Raw genomic sequence first — 22,544 nt, forward strand, 5'->3', positions numbered from 1 at the left:
AACTGACGTCAAGGCACGCGCCATTCTTCCACGATAACGCAGGTGTTCATAAAATTTTGGACAAAGAACGATCCCAAAACGCAACGGCGATAGCGCAACGTTGAACAACGCCGCAACCGTTTCCGTGAATACTTTTGGCACAGTGCTGTATACATAATTGGTCTACTGGTACCGGCCACATTTCAGGAAGCTTATACAGACTTAAGTAATGCTCGTACTGGACCAAGTTCCTACAGCAGTAGAGTTATCTAACAGCCTACCAACTTCTAAATTTAGATCTGCCGGATGTGGGATGGTTTTTGAATTGGACTAGGGTCACCCTCTATGGTCAGAAGTCTGATTTTGTCCCACTGCAGGCGAGAAATTGAGTCAGCAATTATATTTACACTCCCAGGTATATGCTCAGCTTTTAGAAATATGTTAGCCTTAAAGCAGCTCACCACAAGCTTACGGACTAACACCATAACTAGAGGGTCTTTTGCCGACTGTTTGTTTATTATAGTTACCACAGCTTTATTGTCGATATGGAATAAGACTTTTTTATTAGCAAACCCATTATCCCCATTTAGCCAGGGCGGAACACACTGGCACCAATTCCAAAAAGGTTATATTTCTAAGGATAGGGTTGTCACACCATTCAAGTGGCCATGGGCCAAAAGTCCAACTGTTATTAAAATAGATACCAAAACCTTTGTCCTTCCCGCCCGCACTATCTGAAAATAATTCCAATGTTTCATTCGTTGTCCAGAGTCGGTCGGGCATTACAGTCACCCCATTATACCCGTCAAGGAAAGCAAGCCTCATGTTACACTTATCTTGTAATAAGGTTGTTTAATTCCTTTGGTGGCATCGATAACCGTCTAAAAACCCGGTCGGGCCTAACAAGACGACATGCAAAATGAAGAGAGCAAAGCAACGACTGGAGTTTTGCGAGCGTAATCTTTTAAGTGACAAAATGCTCAAGATCTTTTCTTTCAGTTCTAGCATTTTATCCAAAGGAAGCCTAAGTATCATATTGTCTGTACCTAAGAGTGTAAGGACAGTACATGGACCCACTGTTTTATTGTCATAATATACTCAATACACCTTGATGTATCCCCACCCCCCTCCAAATAAAAAAATCATCAAGATAGTGTAACAAGGACGCTGACGACTGTCCTGTATCCTGTTTGGCTGCCCACTCGAAGAAAGTAGAAAAATTCTCAAAAAGAGCACAACTAATACTAGCCCCCATCGAAAGGTATTTATATTAAACCGTCCACCTGGAAACCTAACTGATCAAAATCACCCGGAGAAACTGATAATAGTCCGAAAGCATATTTTATATCCATTTTACCCAACAATGCACCACAACGTTTGCAACAAGTTCACTGCATCGTCTACACTAGTGTATTTGACAGAACAAGAATTTTCACCAAACCAACAACCTCCCAAAAAAAGGGGGGGGGGGGGGGGGGGGGGGGGTAATGATGGATTATTGAGTGGGCCACATATCATCCCTGCTAATAACTCCTTTTGTGTTTTTGCTCTGACTGTTTCTAAATCGCTTTTGACACTTTTTAAATTCTGATCACACGTTGACACACGCGGACCACTACATTGTAAAGGAAAACTATATTGAAATCCATCCAAAAGTTCTTTAGCTACGTTATGATAGGGATAAGTTAGCTTTGTCAAAGGAGCCAGATTTATTGGAGACATCGCTAAAGAAAACAGTGAACCCATGTTTTGCTTGAGTAGACATGTTTCCGTTGGATTTCTAACTACACTGTGTTTGCGGATGTTGTCCCCCACATACAGAACAGGCATGTCTATATCGACAACGGCCTGTTTTTTGTTACCCTCGTGACCTTCAGAAGCATTACCTGCATGTGCGCTACGCCCTGGAGACATCCTCATTACCTGCCCTCAGTTGTCCGGTTAGAGCATTTGCTCTTTGTGACGTCACGTACAGAAGCCATAGCTCACTATCCATCACCCCCAGGAAGAACTTGGATATATAATTTTTTGATAAGGTACTGTTCGTCATATCTAACCAGATCTATTTGCCGCCAGCCTGATATCCCTCATATATTCAAGCGACTCCTGAGGTTTTCCGGGTTGTTTTTCACCAAACTGTCCAAAGCATGTTGTTTGGAATTTGTCTCCGCCGTTTCGTTTTCTTCAGCGAACCTGTCTGGGGCCCGCCGCGCCTATTCTGGTCTTTTTGGGGTCTTTCCCATGGCTTAATGGCTTATGATGGTGGTGATAAAAGCACAGGCGTCTGAAGTTCTGACAGTAAACTGAGATATAATACCATAGAAAAAATAAGAGTATCTACTATAAAAAAAGAACAGGTATGCAACGCCTCCGATGTCAACAATCACTTAAATCTCTGCAAACGGGAAAAATATACGATTTACAATATAATTATTGGTATACACAGATGCCGCTAACATTATTTAACACTCGACAAGCATAAACCATTACTCACTGCGTTTAATAAGTTCTATTTCAGCTAAAAACTTTCTGAGATGGTCTGTCACGTCAACCATGTCGTGAAAATGGCGGACATTGTTATGCAGGTCCGCAGTGAATATCGAGGTAATACTTTTTAATTCATGATATTGACAATAAAAAAAGAACTCTAGAAGCACATGGATTCTTTCAATTTATATTTATATTCTGTGTCGTTGAAACATTTTTTTATACTTCTGAGGTAACATGTTTTTCTGTTTTCAAAACGTTTGAAAATAAAGGGCAGGTGTGATAAAAGACGGATTCGGAATGAAAATGTTTCTGTTCCTACTGAATGACGTGTCAGCTGCAGTGGCTAACTAGGTCATAGGGATGCTTGTGATGCTATCAAAATCAGGGTCATGAAGTTGCTTGATTAATTCTAAGGGAATCCTACCCCACTGATTTAATCTTAAAGGATCTTGCTCCACTAATCTGGGGCAGATTATTGCCTGTCCCAGAACAAGCTTGTTTTAATAAGCATTTCTCTTATATGAATTGATAAATGTGATAACTAATTCAAGAATATGTCGCAGAACAATGGAAAGCAAACATAAAACGAATCAACATGTCCTCTTTATTTCTCTCTACAGGAACCATTTATGCCTAATTCTGGTACTAAATGACACCAGAATAGGGAAAGTGATTCGGAGGTATAAGGAGAATTACAGCGAACATGAGTATGTACATGTATTTAACGCAAAATCATTTTTCTTTCAACAAACTTGTCCACGATCTGTGCAAAGAATCATACAACAGTTCTCTTTGCATATATATTAATGTTCACTATTTCCTAGCTCGTTATGGTAAGTTTGGTTTTATAACATCATTTTCACTGCTCATGTAACCATCAGATGAAGAAATGATTCGATAAGAAACTCTAAAAAAAGACGAAATTGTAATTCTTAATCCATTTCGATAAAACGCCGACAAAATATAGAATTACACGAATAAATTATATTCGAATATACCATCAAATGACAAAAAGAACAAGGCTATATAATGTAAATGTACGTAGTTTAGTGATAATCTGATTTTAGCCTATATCACGCTGAAAGCGTGCAGTTAAGTCGTGATTGTGCTAATTATAACTGATCTACATTGGTTTGTATGGCAATCATTGTTGCTGCGCTAATCGTTCATCTAATCTGTTTTAATATGGTATTCCAACCGGGTAAGTGATATCTTCTTCATCAACAAAACCAGCAATCTAGGTCAAATCAAGGCCAAATCCAGAATCCAAAATTCGTTCTTATATCATCGGAAACTCTGAGAGGTAACAGAACGAAATTACCACCTAATAGAATCGGTTCATTAGGGTTCAAACCAAGAGTCCGCTAGTACAAAATGTTACAGATTAATCATTGTTTCACTGTCAATCGTACATTTGACAAACACAGTGTCGTCCCGCACGTAATCCATCGTCTTCACGACGTCCAACTCCACAAACTTTTGAGCACCATAGCTGGCGTTCCTGTCACCAACGGGGCGCCCAAGGAAAGCCTTGTTGTCCTTGATGACGTTTGGACTGATGATGTAGCTGATATTCCTTCGGGCTGCGGGGTCCTGGCATTGATCGACAAGTGTAAAGGATATTCTGTGACAAAACGGCCATGTGAGCAAGGCATCAAATTCACCCTTGCAGATACAGATGAAAATTGACAAAAATTTTCCTCTGGCTACAAAAGAAAACGAATAAAGAAAATAATTATGAATATTCTCATATTAACATGTCATATGTGTTAACAAATAAATGCTAAATATACATATAATTATATGTTCTGTGATAATTTCAAAGAGGTCGATACATCAGGTATGTCCACTCATAATCTCACCTCTTCCGTCGCCATAGGGACACAATGACATTGCCATCCTGTAACCATGGCGTGACGTCAGGAATGGGGGACTAAATACAGTAGGTTTCTTCCCAAGTTTGGCTTCCTAAATCACAAAATATTCATTAGTATGGATTAATTAATAGGATTTTAACAAAAGACCCAGAAGAGAAGCTTTAAAAAAACAATTTTCATTCCAGAGCTGTCATATACCCTTGTGTGGTGTGTCAAATGTCATGCTGATTTAAATCTACGTCGCTATCAAACGACATTTCTGTATAATTATTATAAATATACTTGACGTATTCAAATTTGAGTTAATTATAAAACAATATATTAGCATGACATCGAGTATCTTATATCGCCAAGGTGCATAAAATGCAGTTAGCTCAAAAATGTATTTTAACGTAAAGCTTCCAGTACAAATGTAATAATACTGCCAAAATGTCAATGTTCCTTCCGTCGGAATAAGAATAATTTGATAAACCGCCATCGGTCATAACTTAATATAAAGCATGAAAAGTTTCAATATCCCACACCTAACTGAACGCAACGCGAGAACATTCTTTTTCACTAACAATTTGATTTATCTGAATAAGGTTGGAGATGTCTGTATGACATAATAACTCATCCTAATGTTTGGAACAATGGTAATTAAATTCGAACAGGTGTGACAGCAGTTCGATTTTGAAAGTGACGTTTTTTTCATATGCCTCCTATTTATTTCTTAGTTTTGGTCTCAGTAATCTTCTGTACTTTTCCATAGTAAGGCTATAGAGGAAAGGAAGTATCAAGAAATTCGTTTTTTTTCAAGATTGGACAGTTGATTTTAAATTTTGAAATATATGGTCATCAATAAAACACAGATTGCACACGCTAACCTTCTGAACCAGAAGTACTTCTGGAACTTCTTTTTGAGTGACGTCACTATAGTTTCAGCGTTGTTATTTAATGTTAAATATGCGTAAGAGACATAAAGTTTTATGAAATGATAACATGTACATATACTGTTGTTCACATCAGAATAGTATTATAGATACCTTATTGTAGTATAACTTAGCAACACAAATGACGAAGGAAGACAACTTTTTGACTCGTGCCCTGACCGGGCCTCGAACTCATGATCTACGGCACCCAATCGCCTAGCCAGAAATATCCACAGCACTTATTGTAGTGTATTTTTGAATAAATATTGTCAATTAATGTTAAACTTATGTTTTCTTGTGTAATAATATTGGTTTTCAATATGTTTTGGACATTCATGAATTCTCCCTCTGGTCGAGATTTATTTGCCACACCCCCAAGGCAGGGAAAGATTCTATTAGTCATTGTACACTGTAATATAAGTTGTCAACGAGATTTCAGTGTTCTTTATATGGGTAAGACAACCATATTTAATTAGATAGCATCAAGTATTGAAACAATTAACGTTTTACTTTCGTGTATTTACGAGGTTTGTTATATTGTACTGTAAATGTAGCGGAACTGGGCCGGGTCTATCATCGGCAACCAGGTAGCTCAATCGGTAGAGCATCCGGCTAGTGTTTAGAGGTCCAGGGTTCGAACCCCGGTCTGACCGTGCATTTTTCCGCTCCTACTATATTTGGTGCCTGTGACCGAACCTTGTTTCATGTGAGGTGAACACTTGACAAAGGGATACCCGAACCTGGGTTGTGAGTTGTTGGGTCTTTGGGGTCGAAGACTTTGAAAGGGAGGGAAGAGTGTAGCGAAACTGGACGGGGTCGATCATCGGCGATCAGGTAGCTCAATCGTTAGAGCATCTTAGTGTTCGGAGGTCCCGGGTTCGAACCCCAGTCTACCCATGTAGTTTTCCGCCCTTGCTCAATATACACAAGAGCAACATATCCGTCTCAAAGTGGTACACAAATTATTAACCGTTGTTACTGGGCCCTTAGCCATATCAGCTTACAAACGACATGTCTTTTACTGTTCTATCACGTACTCAATTACGGCTGAGTGGAGTAAAGTATCTGGTTCAATGTTACAACATAGCGCTCATACCGGGACTCGAACTAGCGACATTCAGCACTGCGTCCTATCAATCAGTGCCTCCATAACAAAATTTGGTTTGGTTTGTTTTTGTTTAACGTCCTATTAACAGCCAGGGTCATTTAAGGACGTGCCAGGTTTTGGAGGTGGAGGAAAGCCGGAGTACCCGGAGAAAAACCACCGGCCTACGGTCAGTACCTGGCAACTGCCCCACGTAGGTTTCGAACTCGCAACCCAGAGGTGGAGGGCTAGTGATAAAGTGTCGGGACACCTTAACCACTCGGCCGCTGCGGCCCCTCCATAACGAGCCTATATTATGTAACACGTTTCTTGATAGCGGTAATACAGATAAGTGTTTTTGTTTTGAATTTATGGCAATACGTGTTTCCGTTGCAATAACGCAAATGTTTACGACTGAATTTGCTTTGATTTGCGTTCCCTTATGATACTAGTATAGGAGTTCGTATTATAATACAATATTTCAAAATAAGTGTACGTAGTGGTTACAAGGTACATTTTTGTCTATAAACCATACCTGAACTTTGTCATCCCATGACTCTATCTTCCAAACTAACTGACATCCATACAACTTCTCAAGTGTGTCGACTTTTTTCTCTAGAGTCTGGATGTTTCCAGCATTTTTGGTTAGAGTCCTTTCCGTCTCTGCCAGAATCTTTGTGTGATGAATAATGATGTCACAAGCCATTCCAAGGTGTTGGATAGGATCCTCTTTGATGTGTTTATGCATATTCTTTCTCCTATCCTGGGGTTAAAAGTTGAAAAATTAATAGAAGATTATATCTTCTTTTCGTACTTTTTGTATATCAAGATTTAAGTTTGGAAAAAATCATAAATCGATTCAAAATATGAAAAAAAATAAAAATACACATAAACACCACAAGAAAACTATGAAACCTGAAATTGGATACCAAGTGATCAACCCTCATCAAGATTTAATACAAAACTCGATAATGTGTAACATAAACTTGGCTGGCAATATGACTGGCACGTGGTAGATTAACCAGTATTGTAGGTGTAAATTACTTACTAAAAAAAGATTAAATTTCGTGATAGTTGTCCCACTCAACAAACAGTATTGATACTCACAACATAATCACACCCAGCCTGGTGGAAAGGACAAGGGATTTCCTGTTTGGAACACTTATTGTCCAAGTGATCCTGCATCTGTTAACAACAAAGTTGTGGTAAATAAGATTTACATTGGTTTTGATATAAACAGCATAACTAACTTTGATAACCAAGCAGAATTAGAGAATGTGAAAAACAAAGAACCAACTGCATTACTTTTACGGTTTTATTTTATCGGGAATACTTAATTTGCGATGAGCCGGCGCAAATACAGCAACGGCATTCGATATACGTGTACATTATCGTTTTATTTAATTTTATTTGATTAATAGTTTTTATTTCTAAATTTATTTATTTTTTCTTTTTTTCATTTTTTTTCCAATCTTATTTTACCCTGAAAACGTCCTTATCCTCACGGTTACGGTTGTTACATTTCAAACCGACATATGACATTAGAAATTATTACAATATATTTAACTTACTTCAGATCTTGGAACCTCCCCTTTCCGGCATCCGTTCGGACAAGGTAGCAAATATTTCCCACAAACCATCAGATGGTCATCTTCTCGCTCAGCCAGAATCGGCATGTTGCAAAACTCACATCGGATTTCCCGTTTCTTGCAAAATTCTGCAATATGACGTCGAAGATTTGTCCTTTCGACATTTGCCCCGCATTTCCGTGGACATGCAATTGGTTTATGGACGCATTCATCGGTATGAGCCTATGGCAAAGAGATATCGATAGAAACCTACACAGTTATCAGCAATGCAGCGTCAAACCAGTTCATCATTGTCGCTACTTAAGCTAAACACATACAAGTGATTAATACCTTTAAATATGGATTCATCAATATAATAATGTAATGTAATAATATTGTATTACATGATACAGAATCCAAATAAAATGGAAAAAGAGATGCATTGCAGAGATATCTCTTAGACTCGCCAGTGATTTTTGGGCAAAATATGTGAAAATTCAGAGGGTAAATCGTAAAAAACCAAAACAGAACTAACAATGGTGGAAATAGAGAACATGCGGAGGATTAACCCCATAATTACATCAATTTCTTATTGCTTGATCGAGGGAAACATACAAATAATATATATACAAAACGGAAAGACGTGTTATAGAAAAGGTGGTGTTAGCGGTAACAAGTTATCTCAATAGTACAGAGCAGGGTAGACAAGTACAAGAAAATAAATGAGCGTACCTGTGTTTACAATGAAACGACAGGTAAGAAACCTCATTAAATTAGAGGCAGAAAATTTGAACCTACAAAGGGAACGGTAGACGGAGAAATAGTGAAACAGAGAAAAGAAGGGCTGCAATGGGACATAGAATGGGACAAAGAATGGGACATAGAATGGGGGGACATAGGACACAATATCGCCACCAGAAAAAAATCCCGTGAATAAAAATATATATCTATCAACCAGGTAACGTGTCTAACATGCAGCTTGAAAGACAACAGTCGGGATAAATTCACTTATAGAAAGTACAGTGAGTAATGGGGAGAAACATAAAGGTGAGCATAGAAGGATGTGTGAAGATTACTTACCACAGTAGGGGTGGTATACGTACCTCAGTAGGGGTGATTTACCTACCTCAGTAGGGGTGATATACCTACCTCATTAGGGGTGATATCAACACAGAAGGAAACGTAAAGATTACGTACCTCAGTAGGGGTGATATCAACACAGAAGGTCATGTAAAAGATTACGTACCTCAGTAGGGGTGATATCAACACAGAAGATCACGTAAAGATTACGTACCTCAGTAGTGGTGGTATACTACCTCAGTAGGGGTGATATCAACATAGAAGGTCACGTAAAGATTACCTACCTCAGTAGGGGTGATATACGTATCTCAGTAGGGGTGATATCAACACAGAAGGTCACGTGAGGGTTGTGTACCTCAGTAGGGGCGATATCAACACGGAAGGTCACGTGAGGGTTGTGTACCTCAGTAGGGGTGATATCAACATAGAAGGTCACGTGAGGGGTATGTACCTCAGTAGGGGTGCTATCAACACAGAAGGTCACGTAAAGATAACGTACCTCAGTAGGGGTGATATACGTACCTCAGTAGGGTTGGTATCAACATAGAAGGTAACGTAAAGATTACCTACATCAGTAGGGGTGATATCAACATAGAAGGTCACGTGAGGGTTACGTACTGTACCTCAGTAGGGGCGATATCAACACAGAAAGTCACGTAAAGATTACGTACCTCAGTAGGGTGATATCAACATAGAAGGTAACGTGAAGATTACGTACCTCAGTAGGGGTGGTATACGTACCTCAGTAGGGTGATATCAACATAGAAGGTAACGTGAAGATTACGCACCTCAGTAGGGGTGATATACGTACCTCAGTAGGGTGATATCAACATAGAAGGTAACGTGAAGATTACGCACCTCAGTAGGGGTGGTATACGTACCTCAGTAGGGTGATATCAACATAGAAGGTAACGTGAAGATTACGCACCTCAGTAGGGGTGATATACGTACCTCAGTAGGGGTGATATCAACATAGAAGGTAACGTAAAGATTACGTACCTCAGTAGGGGTGGTATACGTACCTCAATAGAGGTGATATCAACACAGAAGGTCACGTAAAGATTACGTACCTCAGTAGGGGTGATATACGTACCTCAATAGAGGTGATATCAACATAGAAGGTAACGTAAAGATTACGTACCTCAGTAGGGGTGATATACGTACCTCAGTAGGGGTGATATCAACACAGAAGGTCACGTAAAGATTACGTACCTCAGTAGGGGTGATATTAACATAGAAGGTAACGTAAAGATTACGTACCTCAGTAGGGGTGATATCAACATAGAAGGTAACGTAAAGATTACGTACCTCAGTAGGGGTGGTATACGTACCTCAGTAGGGGTGATATCAACACAGAAGGTCACGTAAAGATTACGTACCTCAGTGGGGGTGATATCAACACAGAAGGTCACGTAAAGATTACGTACCTCAGTAGGGGTGATATCAACACAGAAGGTCACGTAAAGATTACGTACCTCAGTAGGGGTGATATCAACATAGAAGGTCACGTAAAGATTACGTACCTCAGTAGGGGTGATATACGTACCTCAGTAGGGGTGATATCAACATAGAAGGATATATGAAGATTACGTACCTCAGTAGGGGTGATATCAACACAGAAGGTCACGTAAAGATTACGTACCTCAGTAGGGGTGATATACGTACCTCAGTAGGGGTGATATCAACATAGAAGGTCACGTAAAGATTACGTAACTCAGTAGGGGTGGTATCAACATAGAAATAGACAGCGGAAGAGTCGCATGCACTGGGGATAGAGAATGAAAATATGGCAAGGCTACAAACAAATAAGGGGGTAACCTCACTTGCAATTTGACAGATTTATCTTTACACAATATGCGACTGAGAAGGAAAGAGAGGGAAATCATTTTTTTTCAACTCAGAGACCGACAAAATTTCGTAACCGAAAAGGGCAGATGGCAAACTAATTATCAGAATTTCACAACGTAATGTTTCGATATAATTTTACCTCCAAATCCTTAAACTGGCCGAACCAAGTGCAGCCTTTCTTGACGAATGAGCACTTGACATCAAGCAGGTCTATTTCTCGCTGTATACTCTTGTCGACTGAAACCTAAAGGCGAAAGTATCGATCATCCGTAGGTATTAAAAGGGTAGTTAATTGTTTCCTATTTTGTTTCGAATTACAAACAATGTCAATTCAATACAAGAGTCGTTTGATAAATGAAACATGTTATAGATAATCCAGCTAGTAGTTCTCAGTATCAGGTTGTTCAAGAAACATCGATCACTGGCAGACAAAACAGGAGAGCAACATGTGGATGTGAGAGATCCAGTCAGATAACGATTATGGATACTGTATCGAATAAATTGTAATGAGTCATGTGATTATGTTATTAGTGCTACGATTCTTCGGGTCTGACTTCACTGGGTGTATACCTACATGTAAATGTACCGAGCCTACCTTATCAGTATGTTTACATCAAAATTAGATAAAACTGACCTACAATTTGGTTTTCAATATACTAAAACCAAGATTTCTCACATGAATTCTACAAGGGGGTATAAATGAGGAAAAAACGTCCCATGGGGTGTATCACATGAAGGTCTTGAGTTAGTATTAGGTAATAGAGGTAAACACAGAAGTCACGTAAGTTATCTGATCAGGTGATTGCAAAAACGAATTAAGCACGAAAGATTACCACCTCGTGGGGTGATATACACCTCGTAGGGGTGATATACACAGAAGGTCACGTAAAGAACTACTCTAGGGGGGGATCAACATAGAAGGTCTGTGAGGGTAGTACTGTACCTCAGTAGGGGGGATATAAAAAGAAAGCCGTAAGATAGTACCTCAGTGGGGGAATCAAAAAAAAAATCCGAAAATTTCCCCACCTCAGAGGGGTGATATAGTACCCGTAGGGGGTGATATCAACACAGAAGGTCACGTAAAGATTACGTACCTCAGTAGGGGTGATATCAACACAGAAGGTCAGGTAAAGATTACGTACCTCAGTAGGGGTGATATCAACATAGAAGGTCACGTAAAGATTACGTACCTCAGTAGGGGTGATATCAACACAGAAGGTCACGTAAAGATTACGTACCTCAGTAGGGGTGATATCAACACAGAAGGTCACGTAAAGATTACGTACCTCAGTAGGGGTGATATCTACATAGAAGGTAACGTGAGGATTACGTACCTCAGTAGGGGTGCTATCAACACAGAAGGTCACGTAAAGATTACGTACCTCAGTAGGGGTGATATACGTACCTCAGTAGGGGTGATATCAACATAGAAGGTCACGTGAAGATTACGTACCTCAGTAGGGGTGATATCAACATAGAAGGATATATGAAGATTACGTACCTCAGTAGGGGTGATATCAACATAGAAGGTAACGTGAAGATTACGTACCTCAGTAGGGTGATATACGTACCTCAGTAGGGGTGATATACGTACCTCAGTAGGGCTGATATCAACACGAAGGTCACGTAAAGATTTCGTAAAAAGGGGGGATAAAAAAAGGAGTAAGAGGAAATTAGGGGGGGGTTACGAGGGAAAACGAACCATGTATCCCCCCCCAAAAAGGGGTTAAAAGAAGGCCGAAAGATTTAATCGGGGGAATCAAAACAGAAGGCAGGGAAAGATTTTGTACCTCATAGGGGTGATATCAACAAGAAATCACGTAAAAAATTGTACCTCAATAGGGGTGATCAACAGAAGGTATAAAGATTACGTAAATGGGGGGGGGTGATTACGACCTCAGTGGGATATTAAAACCCGAGGGGGGGTTTCAAAAAAAGGTAAAGATTTTCGTACCTCTTTGGGGGGATATCAAAAAAGAAGTGGAAAATTGTATATAGGGGTGATGGGTTTTTGGGGTGGGGATCAAAATAAAAGGCACGTAAAAACGTACCTCATAGGGGGATATCAACAAGAAGGTAGTAGGGGAGTACGTACCTCGGGAGGGGTGATTAACAAGAAAATCACGTAAAGATTTCGTACCTCAGTAGGGGGATATCACAAAAGAAAGTCACGTAAAGATTACCTACCTCAGTAGGGGTGATATACGTACCTCAGTAGGGGTGATATCAACCACGAGGTTCACGTAAAGATTACGTACCTCAGTAGGGGTGATATCAACATAGAAGGTCACGTAAAGATTACGTACCTCAGTAGGGGTGATATCAACACAGAAGGTCACGTAAAGATTACGTACCTCAGTAGGGGTGATATCTACATAGAAGGTAACGTGAGGATTACGTACCTCAGTAGGGGTGCTATCAACACAGAAGGTCACGTAAAGATTACCAACCTCAGTAGGGGTGATATACGTATCTCAGTAGGGGTGATATCAACACAGAAGGTCACGTGAGGGTTGTGTACCTCAGTAGGGGCGATATCAACACGGAAGGTCACGTGAGGGTTGTGTACCTCAGTAGGGGTGATATCAACATAGAAGGTCACGTGAGGGTTATGTACCTCAGTAGGGGTGCTATCAACATAGAAGGTCACGTAAAGATTACGTACCTCAGTAGGGGTGATATACGTACCTCAGTAGGGGTGATATCAACATAGAAGGTCACGTGAGGGTTACGTACTGTACCTCAGTAGGGGCGATATCAACACAGAAAGTCACGTAAAGATTACGTACCTCAGTAGCGGTGATATCAACACAGAAGGTCACGTAAAGATTACGCACCTCAGTAATGGTGATATACGTACCTCAGTAGGGGTGATATCAACACAGAAGGTCACGTAAAGATTACGTACCTCAGTAGGGGTGATATCAACATAGAAGGTAACGTAAAGATTACGTACCTCAGTAGGGGTGATATACGTACCTCAGTAGGGGTGGTATACTACCTCAGTAGGGGTGGTATACTACCTCAGTAGGGGTGATATCAACACAGAAGGTCACGTAAAGATTACGTACCTCAGTAGGGGTGATATACGTACCTCAGTAGGGGTGATATCAACATAGAAGGTCACGTGAAGATTACGTACCTCAGTAGGGGTGATATCAACATAGAAGGATATATGAAGATTACGTACCTCAGTAGGGGTGATATCAACATAGAAGGTAACGTGAAGATTACATACCTCAGTAGGGGTGATATACGTACCTCAGTAGGGGTGATATACGTACCTCAGTAGGGCTGATATCAACACAGAAGGTCACGTAAAGATTTCGTACCTCAGTAGCGGTGATATCAACACAGAAGGTCACGTAAAGATTTCGTACCTCAGTAGGGGTGATATCAACATAGAAGGATATATGAAGATTACGTAACTCGGGAGGGGTGATATACGTACCTCAGTAAGGGTGATATCAACACAGAAGGTCAGGTAAAGATTACGTACCTCAATAGGGGTGATATCAACACAGAAGGTCAGGTAAAGATTACGTACTTCAGTAGGGGTGATATCAACATAGAAAGTCACGTAAAGATTACGTACCTCAGTAGGAGTGATATACGTACCTCAGTAGGGGTGGTATCAACATAGAAGGTAACGTGAAGATTACGTACCTCATTAGGGGTGATATCAACATAGAAGGTAACGTAAAGATTACGTACCTCAGTAGGGGTGATATACGTTCCTCAGTAGGGGTGGTATCAACATAGAAGGTAACGTGAAGATTACGTACCTCAGTAGGGGTGATATACGTTCCTCAGTAGGGGTGGTATCAACATAGAAGGTCACGTAAAGATTACGTACCTCAGTAGGGGTGATATCAACATAGAAGGTCATGTGAGGGTTACGTACTGTACCTCAGTAGGGGTGATATCAACACAGAAAGTCACGTAAAGATTACGTACCTCAGTAGGGGTGATATCAAAAAAGAAAGTCACGTAAAGATTACGTACCTCAGTAGGGGTGATATCAACAAAGAAAGTCACGTAAAGATTACCTACCTCAGTAGGGGTGATATACGTACCTCAGTAGGGGTGATATCAACACAGAAGCTCACGTAAAGATTACGTACCTCAGTAGGGGTGATATCAACATAGAAGGTCACGTAAAGATTACGTACCTCAGTAGGGGTGATATCAACACAGAAGGTCACGTAAAGATTACGTACCTCAGTAGGGGTGATATCTACATAGAAGGTAACGTGAGGATTACGTACCTCAGTAGGGGTGCTATCAACACAGAAGGTCACGTAAAGATTACATACCTCAGTAGGGGTGATATACGTACCTCAGTAGGGGTGATATCAACATAGAAGGTCACGTAAAGATTACGTACCTCAGTAGGAGTGATATACGTACCTCAGTAGGGGTGATATCAACATAGAAGGTCACGTAAAGATTACGTACCTCAGTAGCGGTGATATCAACAAAGAAAGTCACGTAAAGATTACGTACCTCAGTAGGGGTGATATCAACACAGAAGGTCATGTAAAGATTACGTACCTCAGTAGGGGTGATATCAACATATAAGGTAACGTAAAGATTACGTACCTCAGTAGGGGTGATATCAACATATAAGGTAACGTGAAGATTACGTACCTCATTAGGGGTGATATCTACATAGAAGGTAACGTGAGGATTACGTACCTCAATAGGGGTGATATACGTACCTCAGTAGAGGTGATACCAACATAGAAGGTAACGTGAAGATTACGTACCTCAGTAGGGGTGGTATACGTACCTCAGTAGGGGTGATATCAACATAGAAGTTAACGTGAAGATTACCTACCTTAGTAGGGGTGGTATACGTACCTCAGTAGGGGTGATACCAACATAGAAGGTAACGTAAAGATTACGTACCTCAGTAGGGGTGATATCAACACAGAAGGTCACGTAAAGATTACGTACCTCAGTAGGGGTGATATACCTACCTCAGTAGGGGTGATATCAACATAGAAATAGACAGCGGAAGAGTCGCATGCACTGGGGATAGAGAATGAAAATATGGCAAGGCTACAAACAAATAAGGAGGTAACCTCACTTGCAATTTGACAGATTTATCTTTACACAATATGCGACTGAGAAGGAAAGAGAGGGAAATCATTTTTTTTCAACTCAGAGACCGACAAAATTTCGTAACCGAAAAGGGCAGATGGCAAACTAATTATCAGAATTTCACAACGTAATGTTCGATATATTTTACCTCCAAATCCTTAAACTGGCCGAACCAAGTGCAGCCTTTCTTGACGAATGAGCACTTGACATCAAGCAGGTCTATTTCTCGCTGTATTATCTTGTCGACTGAAACCTAAAGGCGAAAGTATCGATCATCCGTAGGTATTAAAAGGGTAGTTAATTGTTTCCTATTTTGTTTCGAATTACAAACAATGTCAATTCAATACAAGAGTCGTTTGATAAATGAAAAATGTTATAGATAATCCAGCTAGTAGTTCTCAGTATCAGGTTGTTCAAGAAACATCGATCACTGGCAGACAAAACAGGAATGCAACATGTGGATGTGAGAGATCCAGTCAGATAACGATTATGGATACTGTACCGGATAAATTGTAACCTTTGTGCGATTTATGGTTTGCATATTAATGAGTCATGTGATTATGTTAGTAGTGCTACGATTCTTCGGGTCTGACTTCACTGGGTGTATACCTACATGTAAATGTTTACATCAAAATTAGATAAACTTGAATACAATTTTTGTTTTCAATTATACCTTAAAACCCAAATTTCTCACTGAATTCTAAGAAAAAAACCCCGGATAAATTGTTATTTAGGAAAGGAAAACGTCAGCCATTTATCGTGTGCCGATTGACCTATTCCCGGGTAACCAAAATTTTACTTTGAGCAATTTGGTAAAATTTGGGTATTGGTATATATTGAGTAAACATCAAATACGTATGTTTATTCTGACCCAGCGTCACTATTTACAAGCATGGCAAAACACAGGGAATCTGACAACAGATCTTACCACCCAGCAACCGGAAAGGATTGTAGAAAGGCGAACACACCTAAACAGGTGTGGCGTTAGTAGTACATATGAATCTCTTTCTTCTGTTAGGTCTAACTAGGTATACGTCTCGGTGAAGGTCACAAATAAAACCCATAGAGAGCAATAGACACAACGAACCTGGTCTGAACAATAGACACAACGAACCTGGTCTGAATAATAGACACAACGAACCTGGTCTGAACAATAGACGCAACTACATGTAAATAGGTCTAACAATAGACACAGCGAAATAGGTCTAAAATAGATACAACGAAACAGGTCTAAAACAATTGACACAGCGAAATAGTTCTAAGCAATAGATACAACGATATTGGCCTAACAATAGACAAAACGAAACTGGTTTAGCAACAGACACAACAAAATTGGTCTAAACAATAGACACAACTAAATTGGTCTGAACAAATATTATAATATAACAGAGGTGTAGTAAACCAATAGCTTTATCAATCTGGACTTAATATAACAATTGACAAATATTTTTAGAAATATAGCTGCAATAATTATGTTACAAATGTACGCAGTTCAACAGATATGTTGAGACCTTATCGTCTATAATTGTTAAACAGAGTATCATATCGACTTCACTCTTATGAATCAATATATATCGGATATGACAATTGGCAGCTACGGTAACATCAATTTATCATTCCAGTTTCGTAATCTTAGACGGCATAATGTCGAAATATAATACTTACATCAGTTTCCCGATCGAAAGGCTTCTGGTCTATTGGACAGACAGATTTAATTCTAAAATAAAAAAAAAGGGAAACTTAAAAAAGGGGTATCCCCATTGTCATTAGAACAATAACATCCCACTTTAGGTACTGTTTTCCGCGCCATCCGTTTGGTGTGTTTCTCTGTAAGGACAAGGTATAAAACTAAATACTTCGAATGTTTGGAACATTTTACGTTCAATGTCTCGTTTTGCTTCATCCATTTAAATCAATCATGATCGCAACAGCGTGTGAGAGTTTCATTTTTCGACTTAACACTCGGTGGCATATCACATATCATCCTCTCATATTTTTCTAGTGAAATCATAGAACTACGACACCTCTCATGTGTCGTGTTATGGCAAGGAGGTACAACTCCGGGTGATTGTGAAGAATTACTCTGTACTGGTATTTTCACTCAGATGGGTAGCTAGAAGTACAACAACGTGTGCATATCTTGAAATATATTGTCTAGATATTATCATGATAAACCAAATGCATTTAAATTTCAAACATTATTCAATTTCGTAACTCAAAATGAACTTACTTCATGGACTAAATTTATTATTGATATAAATGAGATGATTAATTCACAATACTGATGTCCATCCTGTTTTACAAGTATCATTGTTATTCATTTGTTAATGTTCATATTCTCTGCACTGTACTGTTTATGAGAATAAACAATTGTCATTGTCTTGATGAAAGAGATTTTGTGAAATGCTTGGGAATCACCACTTTACCTTGAAATCAGCAAAGGCGTCTGCTTCTGGTTAGTAATAATAGAAAAATTCAGCTCCCACTCCTACCATATCAAAATAGTAGGAGTTATATCAAAATAGTAGGAGTTATATCAAAATAGTAGGAGTAGGAGCTAATTTGTTTCTATCAATACTATCCAGAAGCAGACCCCAGTGAAATCAGGCATTAATTCTTTTTCTGGAAAAGATTCTCGCAATATAACCATTAATTGTAAGTGAAGTAATAAATTGAAGATTTTTGGTTTGGTTTGTTTTGTTTAACGTCCTATTAACAGCCAGGGTCATTTAAGGACGTGCCAGGTTTTGGAGGTGGAGGAAAGTCGGAGTACCCAGAGAAAAACCACTGGCCTACGGTCAGTACCTGGAAACTGCCCCACGTAGGTTTCGAACTCGCAACCCAGAGGTGGAGGGCTAGAGTTAAAGTGTCGGGACACCTTAACCACTCGGCCACCGCGGCCCCAATAAATTGAAGACATACATGTGTACTACATTTAAAATATTACACGTATGTATTTTTACTGTTATGGTTTGATGATTAGTTGTGAGACACAACCAAGTGATGTTAAATCAATGGTGTATGAACGTGTAATTCAGATAAATTGTATCAGCTGAGATCTGAAGGTACAAACACGTGAAACATTCAGTAGCACAGTACAAATATACGTGAAACATTCAGTAGCACAGTACAAATTTACGTGAAACATTCAGTAGCACAGTACAAATTTACGTGAAACATTCAGTAGCACAGTACAAATATACGTGAAACATTCAGTAGCACAGTACAAATATACGTGAAACATTCAGTAGCACAGTACAAATTTACGTGAAACATTCAGTAGCACAGTACAAATTTACGTGAAACATTCAGTAGCACAGTACAAATTTACGTGAAACATTCAGTAGCACAGTACAAATTTACGTGAAACATTCAGTAGCACAGTACAAATTTACGTGAAACATTCAATTACACAGTACAAATTTACGTGAAACATTCAGTAGCACAGTACAAATTTACGTGAAACATTCAGTAGCACAGTACAAATTTACGTGAAACATTCAGTAGCACAGTACAAATTTACGTGAAACATTCAGTAGCACAGTACAAATTTACGTGAAACATTCAGTAGCACAGTACAAATTTACGTGAAACATTCAGTAGCAAAGTAAAAAATGTACGTGAAACATTCAGTAGCAAAATTTAAAAAAATGTACGTGAAACCATTCAGTAGCAAAGTACAATTGTACGTGAAACATTCAGTAGCAAAGTAAAAAAAAATGTACGTTAAACAATCAGTAGCAAAGTAGAAATGTATACCTTACTATTTCTGGTAAACATGATGCGCAGCAATTATGGCCACACCTTTCCAGGAGGACTGGGTGTTGTAGTACGTCACTGCATACAGGACATTCATACTGACTGTCCAAGGGGGAGGTGAAGTTGTATGCAAGGTTTCGACTGTTTTCCCTGAGAAAATTTATAATTACAGGCTTAATAAACGTTCTAATACTTCCATGTTCATTTTTTTCTGGCACCACGTCCGTCCTCTGGTGGTTTCTTTAAAATAATTTTGTCCCCATTGTTTTTTTTTTTATTCGTGTAGACAGTAATTATTGTAAATATCATAATGCTTGAAATATGAATTCAATTAATTAACTTATACACGTGCAAATTTATTTCAAAAGTAACTAAAAGAAAAGATAATTTAAAAGGTTGATTAATACATTTAATAGTAAATTGAATGCATGTGGATATATGGATAAATGAAAATGGCTACATGGGTTTAATGGATTTAGCCCGAAAAGTTATTAATATAATTGAAAGAACAACAACAGCAACAAACGAGTACAATCAGTTAATCCTTGTACTCACGCAAATAGCTGTCCGTCTATAAATAATCTCGACCCCGCTCTCCCCTCCAGCACGTCGTCGGCTTCAATATTCATCTTGACAGTGAGGACGATTACAGTAATGTATAACTACGTGTCCAGTGTTCCTGTCTTGGTAAAAAGGACAGTAATTCAGAGGATCCTCCAGAACACGCCGGATACGAACCGTGTCCTTGTTCTCCCGTTCTCCACCTCGATCCCTGCTGGTTGGAGAGGCAAAACAAACATAGCAAAATACTGGCAAATCAATTTCAACGCAACTAGAAACACTAATCCAATACACAGACATGTTTAAAACATTTCAAGGTAAAAGTCATCAGGTTCAAGTAATGTTTGGAAGTTGAAAGGAAAAACGATTCTTATTCCAGTGGAGCCTCGGTCTATTGGTACGGCTATTGTAAGGAAGTGCAACCATTTAACGGGCTACAAACATCTGTTAAAGATGTATGTTTAAGAATTAAACCATAAATAAACTTCAGTATTAACTTATTGACTGATATGTTACAATCCATTTGATGTCGAAAGTGGACCGACAATGATGGTGTGTTTAATGTATTGATTCTTATTGATTTATCTGCGAAATTGAGCAGGTGCAAATTTCCAATACAATTATAGATACAATGTACCACGTGAATAGTTCTCGTTAGATGAATTTGAATATAAAGACTATATCTTTATATAGGGGAGGGGTTCCAGGTCCTCCTAATACACAGTATGTCGAGAGCTCCTGCAATGAGGGACATGATGTGTTTACATTACATATTTTATGTTTATGCTTCTGTTCCTTTACGACTTCATTGACCTGGGTAACATGTAATTATATGTGTAGCGATATGTCATCATATGATCAATATTGTTATTAAACTGCCCAGGGTGAAATTTACAAACACATAAAGGACTGACATTCGTGTGACGTAATATATGTTTGATTGACGACTGATCACGTCGCAATAGTGTTCAATTCAGTGTTAGCATGAAGTTTTCTCGTTTCCAATGACTTCCCAACAAATACAAAATGTATATTTTACATCAGCTGTATCAATAACAGTTTGAGACAAGGAAGGCAATATATACTTACTACATCTGCATCTACTACACAAACTGGTCCATTCCTCGAGCTTTGTTTGCTTCAAAATTTTAGAATATTAAATACTAAACAATCTAAATGGCTGTAGAATCTTGATATGTACCACTTAATAAAGGGACAGCCGTTTACTATCAACAGAAACTGATAACATATAGATAAATATATATATATATTTCATAATTTATCATATATTGTTCAAGCTAAATACATATGTTAATTTTAGAAAACTATGTAACTGTGGAAAGGAATATATTGATTTGTGTAGATCCAATTGTAAAACCTTTTTTTGGAGGGATGTGTTTAAATCATTAAATAGGCTTAATAATTCAGATTCTATTAGGCTTCCAAAACCAGACTCAATTTTAAAATCACCCATCTGGTATAATAATGATATCAAGGTAAACAATAAGTATGTTTTTTATCAAAACTGGTTTGATGTGGGCATATTAACAATAAATGATTTAATTAAAGATTCAGATGATTTAGCTTTTCTTTCTTTTGAAGAGTTCAGACATAATTTTCGAACTATAAACACAAATTTTCTCCAATACCATGGACTAGTTTCAGCTATCAAGCGCTTTTTGAAAAAATTTGATTACCTGATTCAAAGACCTCAACAGCCTTTTATACCTTTTCTATTTGACATATTTTTTAAGAGTGAAAAGGGTTCAAAAGATTTTTACAAATGCCTTATTGCGCCAATATCCATACCTACTGGAACAAGAAAATGGAACCAAGAATTCATTATTGATCAAAATAAATGGGCCAAAATATTCAAACTTCCTTTTATAGTTACCAAAAGTTCTAAATTACAGTGGTTCCAAGTGAGAATTATACACCATATTTTGGTAACAAACACGTTCCTTTTTAAAATAAACTTAAGTCCTAGTATTTTATGTAACTTATGTTGTATGGAGCGTGAAACAATAGTGCATTGCTTATGGGAATGTCAAGAGGTTCAGTCACTATTACAGAGATTTGAAGCACTACTTGATATACTTTTAATTCCGTTTGCTTACAATAAAGAATCCTTCCTGTTTGGTATAGTATCACAGTACTGCAGTAATGTTGATAACGAAATTTTAATTCTTATCAAGCATTATATTTATAAAACTAGATGTCTCAGCAACTCTTTAAATCTTAATGCACTTATTAATGTCATCAAAGATCATTTTTCTATTCA

General features: G+C 38.5%; 1 protein-coding gene across 1 annotated transcript; it reads right to left on the reverse strand.

Annotated features, from left to right (window-relative positions):
• Positions 1-3,055: 3,055 nt before the first annotated feature.
• Positions 3,056-21,489, reverse strand: LOC117333642 (TNF receptor-associated factor 5-like). Its single transcript, XM_033893045.1, has 9 exons — positions 20,258-21,489; positions 19,703-19,852; positions 17,609-17,660; positions 10,977-11,081; positions 7,913-8,152; positions 7,449-7,526; positions 6,877-7,104; positions 4,332-4,437; positions 3,056-4,175 (listed from the first exon to the last, which is right to left on the reverse strand). The coding sequence occupies exons 1-9, from the start codon at positions 20,329-20,331 to the stop codon at positions 3,847-3,849; spliced, it is 1,362 nt and encodes a 453-aa protein (XP_033748936.1). The 5' UTR covers positions 20,332-21,489; the 3' UTR covers positions 3,056-3,846.
• Between the last annotated feature and the right edge of the window lie 1,055 nt (positions 21,490-22,544).

This window comes from Pecten maximus, chromosome 8 (genome assembly GCF_902652985.1).
Source record: "Pecten maximus chromosome 8, xPecMax1.1, whole genome shotgun sequence".
Taxonomy (NCBI): Eukaryota; Metazoa; Mollusca; class Bivalvia; order Pectinida; family Pectinidae; genus Pecten; species Pecten maximus.